The sequence below is a fragment of the Carettochelys insculpta genome, chromosome 1, assembly GCF_033958435.1.
Source record: "Carettochelys insculpta isolate YL-2023 chromosome 1, ASM3395843v1, whole genome shotgun sequence".
In the NCBI taxonomy this organism is placed as follows: Eukaryota; Metazoa; Chordata; order Testudines; family Carettochelyidae; genus Carettochelys; species Carettochelys insculpta.
In genome coordinates, this window is record NC_134137.1 from 131,107,628 (window position 1) to 131,125,447 (window position 17,820).

The 17,820-nt window shown below is 42.6% G+C and overlaps 1 protein-coding gene across 1 annotated transcript in view; it reads right to left on the bottom strand.

Moving 5' to 3' along the window:
- Positions 1–17,820, bottom strand: part of ATP10A (ATPase phospholipid transporting 10A (putative)) — a 147,676-nt gene that overhangs the window by 71,398 nt on the left and 58,458 nt on the right. Inside the window, exon 2 of the mRNA XM_074992005.1 lies at positions 14,670–14,874. Coding sequence (XP_074848106.1) covers positions 14,670–14,874 — 205 coding nt within the window. The remainder of the gene's footprint in view (positions 1–14,669; positions 14,875–17,820) is intronic.

Sequence of the window (17,820 nt, forward strand, 5' to 3'; positions counted from 1 at the left end):
GTCCTCTACTTTAAGGATAATAGCTGTGATGGAGATTTTAAGATTTTTTTTTAAGTAGAGGAGAAAGCTTGCAAAAAATAATAAAATCTTATTCAGTGTTGACATATTTGTTGTTTTTGCCAGAAAGGTAAGCTATTATGTTTACGGTACAAAATTAATCTGGAATCTTATTAATGTGCAATCTGAATTATATAATAATGTTTTTTATCCAAAATCTGCAGAATACTCTCATAGGAGAAGTTGTTGGTATATTAAACTAGTGAACAGCATTAGCTTTCACAGCAGAATTTATCTATGTTGCTAGTTCACAAGGAAAGAAAAAGCACTTTGAGCTACTGTATTAGGTGGGTGGAGGGAAATGAAGCAGTGAATCAGAATTTAACAGTTTTATTTTCTTCAATGACTACTATTATAACTAGGTATTGTCAGGCTATGTTTGTTTAAAAGAGAACAAGGAAGTATGGTTGCCTAAGCCAAAACACATTTAAGAGCCAGCTTCTGTTCTTCAGAATGAAAAAATATTCTGAGTTATCTGAGCAATATTCAAGTTACAGGAAAACAATGCTCTTGAGAAGTACCCCACCATTCTTAAGGAGCAAAAGGCTTTAATCCCATTCACGGGACAATCCGATAACCATGAAAAGTTGAAACATACAGACATTTTATGAGCATTTTTTCTTATACACTTATGGGCTGGCAAGGTCTGGAGCAGAACATTAAATATTACATGGCTGCCAGAGAGATGTGAACAGGACGGATGTCTGAATACAAAATTCTTCTGCTGTATGGCAAGCAAGAGGATTGGCAATATTCAAAGTCCAGAGCCGCAAGCTAGTGAAATGTGTCAGAAACGTGTAGCTGTGGTGAGTACTCCAAAGGAGAACAACACTAAGGCAGCAATGGTGAGGAAAAAGAGCATTTTACAGTTGCAGTAGCTTCTCAAATACAGATTCATAACTTGACTAAAGGTTCAGAATTTAGAGACTGATAGACGCCACCGGCCAAACAGTTGAGGGGATTAACTGATTTGTGCTTAACAAGAACCAACCTCAACATCAGCTCAACCTTTGAATAAAAACACAAGAACCCAAAGATTTACTCTTTGAAAAAATTCTGTGTGCAACATGGACTGTTACCTTATGAACTCTTACTAGTTTCATCCTCCCAATCCCTCCAGTAGGGTACACCAATATTCTTCCATACGTTGTCCTTATATTCACAGCTCCCCAGTATTCTATGCTCTTTCCCCCTTTGCTTGGGACATTTGCCCACCCTCTCTACTAGTCTTCAGGTGGCGCTCACAATTGCTAAATTAAAATTTCACACATTGCGTGCTATACAGAACAGAGGGCACAAAATTTTAAATTTGATAGCACTAAGGCCTAGGAAAGTTGCCGAAAACAAAGGGGTGTGCTGTTTCCACAACCTCCTACAGTGTGTCTACCCAGCCTGTGGCAGCAAGCCTCTCAGCCTGGGTCGGGAGATTTGGGCTTGTGAGGCTCATGCTAGTGGCTCTACAAATAACTGTAGATTGAGCCTGCAAGTTGCAGCTTCAACTGGAGCTCAGGCTCTGAAGCCTCAGGAGAGGAGTGGGCTGCTGGGCTCATGATGCACCTGGAGCCATCACCTCAAAGTAACATCTACACAACTGCCTCTAGAATGCTAACCTGCGTATGCTGCCTGAGGCAGGGAAGCTCCTGCAGGCTGTGGAGATATATCCTTCACAGCCAGAGGTGAGGACTGTTCAGATAACTCTTGAGAAGAGCTGCTGCTTGGAAAACGAAATGGAAGCAGGAAGGAGAAAAAGTGAGTTGTTCAGCTTCTTGCTCATCTCTTAGAAGAAAGTATTGGAGAAAGGGGAGCCCTTGGCTATACTCTCCCCCCATTCACGAAAGTCTGCCAAAAGGAAAGGGAAGAAGAGAAGGAAAAGGGGTCACTCCCTGTCAGGGCTGCTCCCCACTCTGACACTCCGAGAGCAGAAAGTAGGGTCTCACAAAAGCCTTAGAAAAATATCTTGCCTGTAAAAGGCTTTACTTAAAAAGCTCCACAGAGTCTCTGACCTTGGGGGGTAATGGCTGTCACCACCTCAGTGAGAAAGCCACCCCTTTAACTCAGGTAGACATACTCTGGACATCTCCTTGTGGGGTACACCAAGCTCTTAACTCTCCCGCAGGTGAGAGCTTAGACACAAAGAACTGTATCTGATAGTTGACCTTTCAGTCTAAGATATGAATATATGCAGGCTCTGCTCTAGGACACAGGAATCAAATCATTTTCTTAAAAAAAAAAAAAAGTAATTTATTCATAAAACAAGAGAAAATGAATCATACCAGTGGCAGCACAAAGACTTACTTCCCTGGGATTCAGCTTAGAGTTACAGGGGAAAGAATGAAGTTATTAATCAAAGCCACTGAAAAAAAAAAAAAAGACAGTTCACACCAAATTCAGAATAACCATAACCTGATCACATCTAACTACACATTTCCCTTCTACTTACACATCTACAGCTGATTATGAGACAGTTGGGATATTTACTGGATTCATCCCAACTACTTAGGATTAAATGTCTCTGTCTCTGCTGCATCAGCCACGCAGAAAAAAAAGACCCCCCCCAGCCTGCAATTGCTCTCAGTTCAAAAAAAGTCTATCTTTCTCCCACTGGCTTACCTAACCATCCCTTTTGGAGAGCTGTCTCTGTAAGGGTAACTCGTTCCCTGCGTTCACTCATGACATTCCCACAAGGAGGAGCAGTCAGAATGTTGGAGTACAAATCTGCCGGGCATTTGTGTTTCTCTGATCTCATAGGAAGGAAGATCAGTGTAGATGAGATTGAATTAGAGAATGCAGAAAAGTGAATGTATCTGGGGAGCAACATAACGTGATCTAGACTGTAAGAAGGAAACAGTGACTAGAATAGTGAAAGCAAAAGCGAGTTTGAGGCTAATGGATAAGCTCTGGAAAAGCAAAGCAATTAGCTTAGGAATGAAGCTGAATGTCTTCAAAACTTGTGTATTCAGCAGCATGTTGTATGGATGTGAGACATGGATGATAGTGAAAGGTTCGAAGAGAAGAATATTGGCATTCAAGAGGAGTTGTTATAAAAAGATCCTGAGAATAGGATGGATGCGGAAGGTCACCAACGAGGAATCATTTAGGAAGATACAGCCAAAAAATAACTTACTGCAGAAGGTTAAACAAACACAATTTACAGCTATTTGGGCATATTTGCAGAGTGAACGATGAATGAAAAATCAAGACCCTTGTATTCGGCATAATGGAGGGTTCAAATAGGAGAGGCAGACCCCACAGAGAATGGGTAGATGATATAGTAGATGGGTGCAGAGCTAGTCTACAGAAACCAAGTGTAAGAGTGAGAGGGAGGCCAGGCAAGGCAGGGGTTAAACAAGCCTGTTGGCCCAATCAGCCCCACCCCCAGTTCACCTGTGGCCAGTGTCAGGCCTGGAGGGGTGAAAAAGGAAGGAAGCCAGCCCAGTTTGGTGCTGACCAGCCAAGAGACAGGAGCTGGCTCTGAGGCAGCAGGCCCCAAGCCAGAGCTGCCATCTGGTCATCCGTCGGAGGACACAGCCCAGGACCCTCCCCCAGGCACTGGGAACCCCTCTCCCACCAACCCTGGGAACCCCTCTCCCACCATCGGGGGAACTAGATTCTTGGGGACATGCCCCTAACTTAACCCACAGACTCTCGGGTGGGGCTGAAGACCCACCCAACAGGCCCTGGCAAGGGGGCCTAGCCACTAGGCCACCGGGTCCCAGGTGTGAACCGCTCACACTAAGCCATTCCACAGAAGACAGGGAAAGATGGAAGGAAACAGTGAGGGAGGCATTGGACGCCAATGGGCGCTGAGGTCATGGTTGTTGAGGATGATGATCTCACGAGTTTTCTTGGAAATCATTAGATAGGCTTTCATTAGAGCTGTGTGACAGTGCTCTTTCGCCCTCCCTGCTGCACAGTTTTAAATGGCCCTCCAGAGCCCCAACACCACACAGCTGTGCCCAGTGGACAATATTTTCTTTATGAAAAAGTAAATTCTAAGATTAATGGGATACCTGATGTAAACTGAGAAGACTGATGTACTTACTGTATTTACATCTCTGAAATACAATTTAGATAAGATCTATCTCATGACATTACAAAGAAGAAATGTTTATGTAGGCTGCTTCTAATGTCATTTTGCAAAGGGGCGAAATCTGTAACATGCAGGGAGCCTCTGCTTCTGAGAGTTTCCAGTACTCACTATCTAAAAAAGCCCCCGGAAATTTTCTAAAATGGATAATGAAAATGGAGTATTACTGTTGATCGTAACAGGGTCGCATTATTGATGACACCACTGTTAACGTGTGTGTCTTTCCATTATATCCTCTAACTTCTAGGTTATATAACTATGTGGAAACAGTACTCTCCCAACCAGAAACTGGCATAAAGCGTTACCCTGGAATGATTTTCTTAACACCATCCATGATCACAGACTTCTTGCACTAGTGCTCATGATATTATCATAGCATTAAGAAGGCTCCATCCTCACATAATACCACAGCCAAGCATCTCTAGGATAGCTTTGCTGAGGGGCAGTAGGGAAGATGGATGGGTTAACAATAAACCTGCGATTAGCACCTCTGCAGTTGACATAGTATAGAGGAGAGAGCTGGGGAACTTGAGATTCACTCTGGGTAAGAGAACATTTCTGCGATGCTGTTGTCCTGGCCTACCTAAGAGTTGCATTAACTAGCTTTAGCTCCTTGCTATTCAGATATTGAGGAGTCCACGAGCCAAGCTTTAGAAACATAACCGCTCTGGGTCTGCCCCTGCCTTTCTGGAATAGAAATGGAGCTCATGAAGATGGAATATGACGAGGTTCCTGCGCCCAGTTAGAGAAATCAATCCAGGGTATCTTTGCTTAAAACCAGGCTGCTTGCAGCCCCAGGCAGGGATTTTCTTCTTACTAATGCAAATCTTGAGCCAAAACAGTACCTTTGCCAGCCCCACTGGCCAGCCAGGAGCCATACAAGCAAACCCACAGACTTCCCAGCTGCTATATGAGCCCAGACCAACAACCCCCAAACTCAGGTGAGTGGTTATTAAACCTATTTCACCCAATCCACACAGATTCTTCTGGGCCCCAAAGAGTCCAGCCACAGTCCCTGGTCAATATACACTTGGATCTTACCCAAATCACCATGCGCACCAATCCTTCAGATCTAAACATCTACAGGTTCATTTACAAAGCAAGAGAGAACAGGATTAGGGGGAAAATTTGTTGAAGTGATACTTCACATACATCAACTACAGCTACTGATGCAGGCCAGCGATGTTATACGCAGATTCTTGAGAGTCTCTGGAAGTGCATCCCACAAGGGATATAATTCCAGACTATACAGCTTTAGTTACTGGAGAACGGTAGATCTGGTGAGCTGCAGCCAGCGTGCTGGAATGTGGATCCTCGGACAGGAATCAGAACAAAGCAGCAGGATCATGTGCAAGATGGATGCTGCTAGGTCCACACCGTAGTTCTCTTGTCTAGGGACAAAGCCCTTTTTCCTTCCCATCAGGCATTTGAGGGTCATTGTCATCTAACCCAAGTAAGCCACTGTGGCAAAATGCCACTGGTCACTGGTTTTGCCAGCACACCCCAGTCACTTACATGGGAGGTGGAAGGGATGTCTGGGCATCTGATTTCAGTTCCTTTGCTCAGCCCAGATCACCTGACCAGTAGTCAATGGAATGTAGCCAAGTCCTACATTTCTAAGATGTGGATTTGACTATCTGAGCCTGTTTATAACCCATTCATCCTGGCTGGGGTGGAGATCTACCTCCCCTTGAGAATCTTAGCACTGAAAAATCTTCTAATGCAGCTACATAACTAAAATCTATAACTTCAACTACCAACGTGATACAGACATATAAGTAGCATCCACGGATGCAGGGCATACTCAGTTTTCATTACACACCTCACACGCTCCCCCCCACTCACCACACCGTTTGGGGCCAATAGATACAAAGAACACATAATATGGCTTCCATGCCCAATATAAAAAAATCTAGTCATGTGAGGGAAGTCCTTGTGTGGTTCCTTGTAACAGAGGTGGCCCCTTGCTGCTGGCCTTACTTCTGTGGATGGGGAGGAGCCCCTGCCATTGCCCCTCCATATGAGGCTTTGGTTACATCCTTGGGGATAAGGTACTAGGGGCAGTGTGATGGGGACTGTGTGTCACACTGCTCCTAGGGCTCCAGGGTGCCTTAGGTCATGTCTACACTAGCCAGCTGACAGCAGCACAGATGTCCTGATGCAGCTGTGCCACTGTAAAATCACTTGTGTAGGGCTCAATATCAGGGAGAGAGGGCCCTCCCATCAACGTAATTAAACAGCTGCCAACAAGCAGCAATAGGCACCTGGGCACATCAGTGCTCTGTCAGTGTAACTCATACCACTCAGTAAGATGTTCTTTTCACACCCCTGAGCAATGTAAGTGATTCCAACGAACATGCTAGTGTAGACATAGCTTAACTCTAGTCCTGAATTCAACAATGTCCAGTGCTTGATATGAAAAATACCATACTCGGTAAGAGATGTTATAAAATAATTTCCATTTGCCAACAGGCACAACACGGAGTATATAGGCCTAAGGAACTGCCTACCACAACATTGGGTTTTTGTTAAGGAAAGCTGTTTTTAAATGTGCAAAACAGCCACGGAACAGTGGAGTCAATAGCTCAAACCAACAGGAAAATTTAAAGGAAAAAAGTCCAAAACCAGGTTTTGAACTTGCTTTACATTTAAAAATGTACCCCTTTGAAGCAGAAAATTAGTTTACCATTTTATTTTCTCTCCAGATCTGAAAGGTTGAATTTTTCCATATGAAAAAATATTAATGGAAAAGTGCCTAACTGACCTCCTCAAGAATGAAGGCTCCTGCTTCTTCACAGAAATGAGACATGCATGCAGAGTAACATTACACATTTCAGTACACAGCTTTACCACTGCACGCAGACCCTGGGTTGAAGGAACCACCTCTGAAATACCCTCACGTTTTCAGTCTCTGGTTGTGTCTACATTATAAGCTAAAATCAACGTTATTAAAATCGATTTATTAAGGCTTGGTTTTATAAATTTGATTTTGAGCATCCGCATCTTCCCACATGCTCACCACAAAATCAACTTATTGCTGCCACCCACAAGTCGCCAAAATTGACTGTTGCAGCAGTGTATTGTGGGAACCTCTCTCACAGTTCCCTGAGCCCCATAGCATTTTGGGTATTTTCACTGGTGCAGCATGGGAAAAAAGTGCTCTGCAAGTGGCTGTGAGTATCTGATGACCTCGTCCCACATTTCATTTCATTTCCCTCATCCCCTGCCATTTTAACCAAACGCTCCTTTTTCCAGGCAGAATCCGGCTTGCCTGTATAGGACATGTGCTTTTTATAAGTGAGGGGAGAGGTGGGGCAGTAAAGTGCTTAGGAAAGGTTAGAAAAAAGATTTCAGGTTTCCCAACTGACAGGTTTTCAAAAAGGGGTGCAAAATAACTGGCTCTCTGCGAGCTTGGATCTGGATTTAGACCTCCTGGCCAAGAAGATCCTCAGATCAATAATTTTGACTCAAAGGCCAGCCACTCTAGTGACAAATTTCTGAGTGTGAGCAAATGCAGAGCTACAACCTGCTGTGCAAACACACTTGCACTTACTCCTTTCCAGCCAGCATTCTACATGGCACACCAGGAGGGAGCCCAGGACTCCCTGAGCTCTCAAGGAATCATCCAGAGGGGTCCCAGGAGCTAGCCCGGGGCACCAAGAGGTGGACCCCTCCTGGGCTGGGCCAAAGGTGCCGACACTGCTGGACCTGTGGGGTGAGGAGGATCTACTCCAACACTCCAAGGTGAAACGCCATAATGCCCAAGCCTATGCTGGAAGGCGACCACCCTGGCAGAATGAGGCCACTGCTCGCTGCAGCATAGAGGAAGTCTAGGTGAAGGTGAAGGAGGTTCAGCAGTGCTACATCCACGCCCAGGATGCTGGCTGACACTCTGGGGCAAGACCCACCACCTGCATCTGGATTTAGAACTCCTGGTAAGAAGGCCCTCGGAAAAGGAACTTGCACCTGAAATGCATGCATCAGTGGACATGGGCACTACACTGAAAATGCAATGGATCACTGAATCAGTTATGGCTGCTTTGGTTGCTCGCTGACACTCCAAGGCAGGTCCCATCACCTGCCCTTATTACCAGCGGGCCCAGGCTTGGATCTGGTTTTAGGCAAATGAGATCCTCAGAACAAGAATTTTCGTCCTTGCACCCACTCCAAGGTCTAGAAATGCATATGTAAGTAGTAGAGATGGTCAAAACACTAAAAATGCAATGGATCATCAAACCAGCTATGGCTCAGTTGCTTGCTGCAGGCCTTACTTGGAGAACTGCGGTAACTGTAGAGCTACTACATTGCCTTCAGTGGCCAATACAAAAATTTGTTCTCAAAGGACAGTCACTCTAGAGACAAAGTTTTTTATTCTGTTGACCAAAAAGGCCTCCAGGTACCGGAGAGAGACACCCTGTCCAAAGTAATCAATGCTCTATGGTGCCTGACTTTAGGCCTTCTTAAAGCTGCTGGGAGCCCAGGAAACCCTGTGGCAAGACCCACCACCTGCCCCTATGCCCATCAGGCCCAAAGGAAAGTCTTGGCTCTGTATTTAGACCTCATGGCAAACAAGATCCTCGGAGCATTAATTTGCACCCTTGCACCCAATCCATAATCTAGAAACATACATCTAAGTACACATGGGCATTACACTGGATGTCCGCCTGATCAACTTTCGATGGCACTTCCTGTGCCTATGGGTAAGAGGGAACCAGGGGTTAATTAGACATAGCTGAGAAATGGCTGCCATATTGTACTGAGTACAGTTTAAATCCTTTAACGATAATCCACTGGAGGGCAAGTGGTCCCAGACTCTGGACACTTGATGCTCTGCTGCCAGCCCCCGAAAATCATGGCTGTGGAGGGAGACTTCCCTGAGGCAGCTGCAAGATCCCTGGATAGCTCAGCCACTTCAGAGTTTCCCTGGGTGGCTGCCAGCCCCCCAGAATCTTAGCTGCTGAGGGAGACTTCCTCTGGGTAACTGCAAGGCCCCCAGGTGGCTGCCAGTTTTCGCAGGAGCTGTCTCTGAACACAGCATTACTGGAAAGGATCCAGTACAGCACTAAAAACATTGGGCTTTTCACTCCGTTTCAACTTTTAAAAAATACATGTGTGTTGCTTTGGAAGGTATTACTTCTACTGACATGGTGAAAATTAAAAGCATGCCTTTGAATGGGCTTGACACATTAGCATTTTGCACTGAATAACAAAAACCTATCTAACATCAGTGTGACATGTCAAATTTGGGATGTCTGAAAAAGGCTTGTTTCACTGAGAGTTTCAGCTAAACAAAGGTCAGTTTTTAATTTAACTACATTGCAGCATAGAAGATACAAAATGGGGAAATTTACCTTTTTTGCTTACTTTAGGTTTAAAAAAAAATGTTCCCATCGTGAATCTAATTTTGGCAATGTGTGTGGAATAGAGCATGAATCTGCTATTTTATCATTCACATACCCATAATTTTAAAAGGATCCATGAACTTTTTCAAAATAACACAAAAAGAAGTAAATTGGGAATTACACCAGAAAGTTGCTAGAAATCCTGCTCCTGTCCATAAAAAAACCAAAACCAAACCCTATTTGCATCACTAAATAAAACCAGGCATTGTGATTAGCCAATCTCCATTTAATTATAAATTATATTATTCATTACAATTTAGTATTTTTACTAGTCCTTTCAGACACAGAAGATGGTTTTCTATGGCTGGATGGATTGGGTAAGAAAAGGGAAGCAAGAAGGCTTATTTTACCTTTTCTCTCCTTTCATGGGATTCAGCCACAACCTTCCAATGCTAGTACTCATTTTAGGTTGCATCTTAAGAAAGAGTTCCTGTCAGGGAGGTTAAGTACTGCGAATAAATTGCCTAGAATGGTTGTAGAATTTCTAACATGGTTGATATACGCAGTGCTTGGTTCTGCTGTGAGGGCAGGGGGCTGGACTTGATGACATCTCAAAGTCTCTTCCAGTTTTAGAATTCTATGATTGTATAAAGGCTATTGCTCTTCTGGGGACAGCTTATGGTAGCAAAATGAGTTCTTTTGCCAGTACAGTACAGTTAAACTTTCTCCCCAAATAACGAGCAGAAGGACACCTTGTGCAGGAATAAACTGTGGGCTATATTGGAAGTTTTGCTGGCATCGTCATGTTAGTTAAAGGAGTGATTTTTGTTTTTCCCCACGTCGTGATATCTACAATGACAACACTTTGTAGTGTAGACCTGGCCTCAAATATACAGTTAATGTCACCCACAGCACCAGGAACAGTATACATACATGGTTGCACTGATTTAACTTTAGTTACTTTAAAATGGTTTAGTTAAAGCAACGAAGATGGCTGCATTTGGCTGTTCTTGTTTAGGATTAAATCAGATTTATTTCCAATTTAGGTTAAGATGATTAAGAACTGTAAATTGAATTTTTTACTGATTTATGTTAAATTGAAACAGCAGTTTGAATCCAAAGTGCCCAAAATAAAACCAATATAAATGTGTGTCTGTAGAGGGATTTTCATCGGTTTAGCAGAATTAGAGCATCTAAATCTATTTAATCAAAGCAGGGCATGACTGTTTGTAGACAAGACCCAGCTCTTCAGAAAGAAAGAGGGCAGGGGTTAAAACATAATAATCCTCTCTCCAGATATAAAGAACACCACAATGCCCCTTTTCAAAGGGTGGGGACACTGCTAGTCTTATATGCATTCCCTCTGGACTGCATGTAGCTCTCCACCTATGCCCCACAAGCTGGCCAGTGCTTTTACAAACCTGGTGAACAACATTTAAAAGCTCTTTTGTTGATTGTGTTAGGAACACAGTAAATACAAATAACATATTTTGGGTGTTTCACAGTGTAGTGCATTAAGAATATAAATGTTTTTCATGTTGATTTATACTAGCAAAATATTCTAAATCATACTTACAACACCTGAAAGGAAGACTTGATGCTGTAAAGAAGGCTGATTCGGCTTAGCCACTCTCAGAAGAGAGGCTGGACAAAATATTTTAAACTCATGTGCAACATTCCATAAGCAATTAGAGAGGGTGTGGTGGTAAAACAGGCTGCACAGTGATACAGAAAACACATTGATTTTTCTCGCACAGTGTGTCTCCTATTAGGTACAGCACGCTAGAAATGGTTGCTGTGACATAAAGAACAGCTAGAGCTTAAAAGTTTAGAAGGAACTTGGTATACCACCAAGATACACTAAGTTTTTTCCAAAGAGAGAGAGAGCTGGTTGTTCACTCCTAGAATGTTAAGTCACTCATAACTGGGTACAGCAAGGTATTTTCACCCTAACTTTACAATGTGCCTCAATACACACATTGATCTGACCTATGTGCTGGTATTAAAGAAACCTCCTTTCTTAAAGGCAAATTATATGAAAGGATACTTCTCTTTTTAAGGTTTTTGTATATACTGATTCCGACAGTATCTAAGGTCCTGAGTCTACAGTGCGTCAATATTGAAACAGGGGGATTTCAAAGGCACACATGCCTTTGAAAAACCTCTCCCTATAATTTGCTTTTTGCAGAAAAACCATTTAAAAACAACACTATGACAAGTTAAAATAAAAATTAACTTATTCTGAAATATCTGCTTTCACAAGCTGCTTTTCTCAGGTTAAATAGAATTGTTCTCTGGGTTTGTTTACATAAGATGACACATACAAGGACTCAGACAAAAACTGCTGGTGAAGTGCAAATTAGTAATTTTTTTAAAAAGAAATTGCCTTTCATAATTTTATTGCAAAGTGAAGAAAACAGATTAGTAAACTCAATTATTGTGCAAAAGCACTTCAAATATTGAGTGGTTTCAGGAGAATCAGCTCTTTAAACTGTAATTACACAAATGAATTTCTCACCTATTTGCTTGAGTGATCATTTATTTGCTAGTTTACCTGATGTAAATGTGTAACAAAAGACAACACATACAAATTGGATTCTTCAAAAGTCAGAGACATAGCAATACAGCCCATAAAATTAAAATCCTGTATGGCATCAAGGATTGTTTTCATGGTTTACATAATCATACATCCCGCTGATACTCAGAGAAAACACAGGTTTTATGCCAGAATTATCACATTTATTAACATAAAGCAATACTAAGTAACAATAATGTCTCCAACATACTAAATACTATTCAGATAAGTCAAGGGAGAACTGAAACAATTAATGTCTCTAGTTACTCCATCAGAAAAATTAGGTTCTTGGGATTCACCAGGAGAGAAGACGAACCCATGGTTACACATGCTGCAGAAGCAACTCTGGGCTCTGCATGAGACTTCAGATATGTATTTCGTGTGCGATAAGGCCCGCACAATGCTGCATCCTCATTCTTAGGACTGCCACTGTAATTGCTTACGATGATTCAGAGTAGTACTGACAAGTGATGGACGGCAGTTGGTGTGGAAGAGAATGATGGGGGTTTTTTGCACACGGGACCGGCAGTCAGGAATTCTGACCATCTTTAGTTTGTGAAACTGACTTACTCCCCGAAGCTGTAGGCCATGGATACTCTGGATGGAGACTGTAAAAGGGAAATACATGGCCCTGACAGAACACACCACTTTACAGGGCAGTTCTCAGACCAGTTCAGAGCTGGCATAACAGCCCTGCACAGGCTCCTCAGTCTGACCTTGACAAATGAGTGTGTGTGGGGGGCTAGAAGAGGCAAGACAGTAAAACACTGCACTCTATCGAGTCTGTATGGGTGACATGGCTCTCTATGGCATGCAACTGACAGCAGACATGACATGTTGCAAAGTACATGGAGGGAGATTCTCTGAACTGGGACAGAATTAGGGAGTCATAAAACTGGCCTTCCCTGCCCCCTCCTCATTTCCTCATGACAGGCACTGGAAAGAGCAGTGAAAAATCTGGCCCCCCTCTCTCAGCTTCCCTGTCAGAAAAATGAAAGTTGTGTTACTTCTTGAGCTACTTCACACAGATGTTATGCAAAATGACTTTTTCCCCTAAAATGTAAATGCTACGTATTGATAGTAAATTTGTCTCAATGCTTGCTATGGGAATGTTAGTTCAAATCATGTGATGTACTGCTGCTATTTTAACAATGGGCTCCCACATCTTGCCTTTGGCCTGTGATAAGCCACATGACCAATGTATGTGCACTATAAGCAGGAGGGAGGACAGACTCAACAATCTATTCACTTGTTTCTTGTTTAAAAAAAATGTGCTGTGGAATAAGCCAACACCACATGGCTCCAGACACATGAAGAATCATTTTACTGTATGTATTGATAATATAACAGCAGCTCCCATGAATTAATGGGGTGGAATGGAGTTCTTGGGAATTTAGGGACGGGGTCCCATGGGATTTTTAATAAAAATGATGCTTAACACTTGGTAGAAAGATGTGTTCTTCAGAAACATATACTGAAGCCTAAGAATAAGCTGTCTCTGGCAAGAATGATTTAGCTGGATCTGCCATATCTCTGCTCAACACTCACCAGGTATACAGTATATAGACTAGCACGGCTCCCTCTCTGTTACTATTCACCAGGACAAGTTTTTCAAAAGGCTGTAAAGACCCTTCTTGTACTAGTGAGATACATTTGCCAATGTCACATGCCAGGGGTTTGGCCAGTACTTTAAATAAGGACTGTCAGCATATTGCTGAAGAAATGACAGGATGCTGAAGTTGCTCTAAACTTCTTCAAAGTTACAGGTATGCAATGCTGCTGACAGCTTAACTGACACTGAAACCAGGATTAGTGCCTTCTGAGTTATTCTAGGAAAAATGGTCATGTGCTGTTTTCTTTGGAGCTCTCTTTCTATATTTGACTTTGGTTAGGGGTTTTGTTAAAATAAACAGAAGTTTTATTATTGACATTGATCTATATTTGGTACTTACATGGGCCCCATTACTGCAGTATTGTTACATATAATTAATATTAACGTATGGCTGCTAGACTAAGTAAAACTCAAGCTAGTTTTCCAAATTTTTTAACTGAAATAAACTCCTATTTCTGACCTCCTGGGTTTGTTTGTTTATTTGCATGCACAGTGTTGCCGTGGAAAGATGAGTGACAACATGAGAGCCATTAGGCAACTTTTACAGCTTGGGCTCTTGTCAGCTTAGAATACACTATTAAAATACATGCATGCTGCACCTTTAAAGCTAGAGGGGTACACTGGGACATGGATTTTTAGGTAGAAGGTTTCCAACCGAAAGTGGTTTGGTCCACAGACATGAATATTAGTTATTCTTTCTGTAGAGAGTTTTCAACATAAATAAGAACAGCCAAAAATGCGTTACAAACCCCAAAATACAACAGAACTCATTACAAAGGTTACATTTACCTGCCCAACACAATTCTCAAATAGCTCCTTTATTCCACGATGTTTTTAAGAGTTAGCTCATAGTAGCAGCTTAATTATAACTGCAGTGGAGCACCTGTGCTGCTGAACAAGACATATTAACTAAGTGGTGTGGTTCTGCATTAGTGAATCCTGTGTGGAGTTCAGACAAACCACTACCTTAAATAGAAATGAAAGAGGTTGACTTACCAACTCTAAGAATCTCCTTACAACCTGTCTCTGTTTTAAATTGGTCTCCCCATCCAGGTTAGCAGTTTCTATGTGACACAGCCCATCGGGGTCACTTGAAGAGAGCAGCAATATGTCAGCAGGTACGATTTCATTACAACGAAGCTGAACAAAGTCTCCAACTTCTATTTCTTTCCAGTAGCTGGTCATGTATTTCTTTTCATTCCTGACAAAGAGACATGTACAGGAAATGCATCAAAAACACAGAGCAGACAGGGATGTTTCACACTACCCTGTTTGAATTTTAGGCTGTACCACAGAGCTTTTGAAAACAAAAAAATCACTACAGTTTTCTCAAATTCTTCCCTTTTAAATCTCTGGATTTAGGAGATTCAACCTGTACTGTGAGGTGTAAGGATGAATGTTCTGTGATGCAGCATGTAAAACTTAGACCAAACAGTCAAAAATATATACAACCCAAATTATTTCTAATAAAAACCCACTAAGACAGATTCATCATGGTATCTCTGCTGAAAAACACAGCCAGAAATATAATGTGGGCAGAGGAGATTCTTGTTTTTTTAAAATGTGTCTTCTTAGTGACACATTATCCACAGTGGAACCTGTTGTGTCATTAATAGTCATTGTAGCCTTCTATTCTGTAGTTCAATTTCTGTGCCACTCCAAAGATTTATCGAGTAGAAACATTAATACATGTTATTAAACTAAAACTGCTCATTGAAGCTCTGCATATTTTTTAAAAAAATTAGCTAATTGGTAACTTTTTTTAAGCGCATGAGGAAAAAAGGGACAGGTGCCCACTTAACTAGCACTGGTTGGAACACAACACTTTCAAAAGCAATTGCGTAAACTGCCTCCCTTTGGTATTATAAAATAATTTTTTTTAAAAACGGCCAAGATATTAACTTTGTAAAATATCTAATGCAAATGGGAAATAACTATTTTTGACACATTCCTAAAATACTAGAACACAACACTTTATGAAGTGACACAACACAGTACCATAGATAGCTACCATTGTTACACTGCAATTGATACTGACATTATTCTATCCTCAATAGCGTTTTCAACTAGATGAAAACAAAGAAGAAGACTGGGTTAACTATGTCCTTTAGAGAACAACAAAAAGTCTTGTGGCACCTTATAGACTAACAGATGTTTTGGAGCATAAGCTTTCATGGGCTAAGACCTGCTTCATCAGATGCATGAGTTGGGGGGGTGGTTTCAGAGGGACATTTAAAGAGTGGGCTCCCAGTAAGAGGGAGGGCCAGAGCTGACACGGTCTATTTAGCAAGGTGGAAATGGCCCAGTATCAAAAGAGGAAAAAACAAGTCCGATCAGACAGGGGGATATGAGCCACTGTCAGCGTCTAATGGGGAGCTATCAACACCCAAAGCAGAGAAACTGTCCTCAGGAAACTACAATCCATTGGTGACCTTCCTGAAAACAGCATCTTGGCCACCATGGATGTAGAGGCCCTTTACACCAATATCCCACATGAAGATGGACTAACATTATTCCTGATGAGATGGAGGCACAAATGGTGGCAGAGCTTGGTGACTTTGTCCTCACCCACAACTATTTCAGATTTGGGGACATACTGTACCTTCAAATCAGTGGCACTGCTATGGGCACCCACACGGCCCCACAGTAGGCCAAAATTTTTTATGGCTGACCTGGAACAATGCTTTCTCAGTTCTCGCCCTCTAGCGCCCCTCCTCTCACTGTGCCACATTGATGACATCTTCATCATCTGGATGCATGGGAAGGAAGCTCTTGAATAGTTCCACCGTGATTTTAACAGTTTCCACCCCACCATCAACCTTAGCCTGGGCCAGTACACACAAGAAATTCACTTCCTGGACCCTACTGTGCAGATAAGCGATGGTCACATAAATACCACTCCACACCGAAAACCCACGGACTGCTATGCTTATCTACATGTCTCCAGCTTCCATCCAGGGCATACTACATGATCCATTGTTTACAGCCAGGCACTAAGGTACAACTGTATTTGCTCTGATCCGTCAGACAGAGAAAAACATCTACAAGACCTTTACCAAGCTTCCCTCAAACTACAATACGCACCTAAGGAAGTGAGGAAACAGATTGATAGAGCCAGACGGGTACCCAGAAGCCACTTGCTACGAGACAGGCCTCGCAAGGAAAACAAGAGAACACCACTGACCATCACATACAGCCCCCACCTAAGGCCTCTCCAGCGCATCATCAGTGATCTGCGACCCATCCTGAACAATGATCTTTCACTCTCACAGACCTTGGGAGGCAGGCCGGTCCTCGCCTACAGACAGCCTGCCAACCTTACACAAATCCTCACCAGCAACTACAAATCACAAACCAGTGACTCTAGGCCTGGCACCAATCCCTGCAACAGTCCTTGCTGCCAACTCTGCTCATATATCTGTACCAGTGACATCACCACAGAACCTAACATCAACTATACCACCGGGGCTCCTTTACCTGCACATCTACTAATATAATATATGCCACCATGTGCCAGCAATGCCCCCCTGCAATTTACATTGGCCAAACTGGACAGTCTCTCTGTAAAAGAATAAATGGACGTAAATCAGACATCAGGAACGGTAATGTACAGAAGCCTGTGGGGGAACACTTCAATCTCCCTGGATACTCAGTGGCAGATTTAAGGGTGACAGTTCTGAAACAAACAAATTTCAAAAATCAGATGGAGAGAGAAATCTCTGAGCTGCAATTTATTTGCAAATTTGACTCCATTAACCATGGATTAAACAGAGACTGGGAGTGGCTCGCAGCTTACAAAGACAGTTTCTCTGCTTTGGGTGTTGATGGCTCCCCATTCGACGCTGACAATGGCTCTCATCCCCGTTTTTAACTCTTTTGATAAGTACTGTTGATACTGGGCCATTTCCACCTTGCTGAATAGACCTTGTCAGCTCTGGCCCTCCCTCTTACTGGGACCCCACTCTTTAAATACCCCTCTGAAACCCCCCCACCCACTCATGCATCTGATGAAGGGGGTCTTTGCCCACGAAAGCTTATGTTCCAAAATATCTAATAAAACCATTATAATACCTAATAAATAATAAAAACATAATACCTAATAAACCATTTTGCTAGTCTTTAAAGTGCTACTTGACTGCTTTTTGTT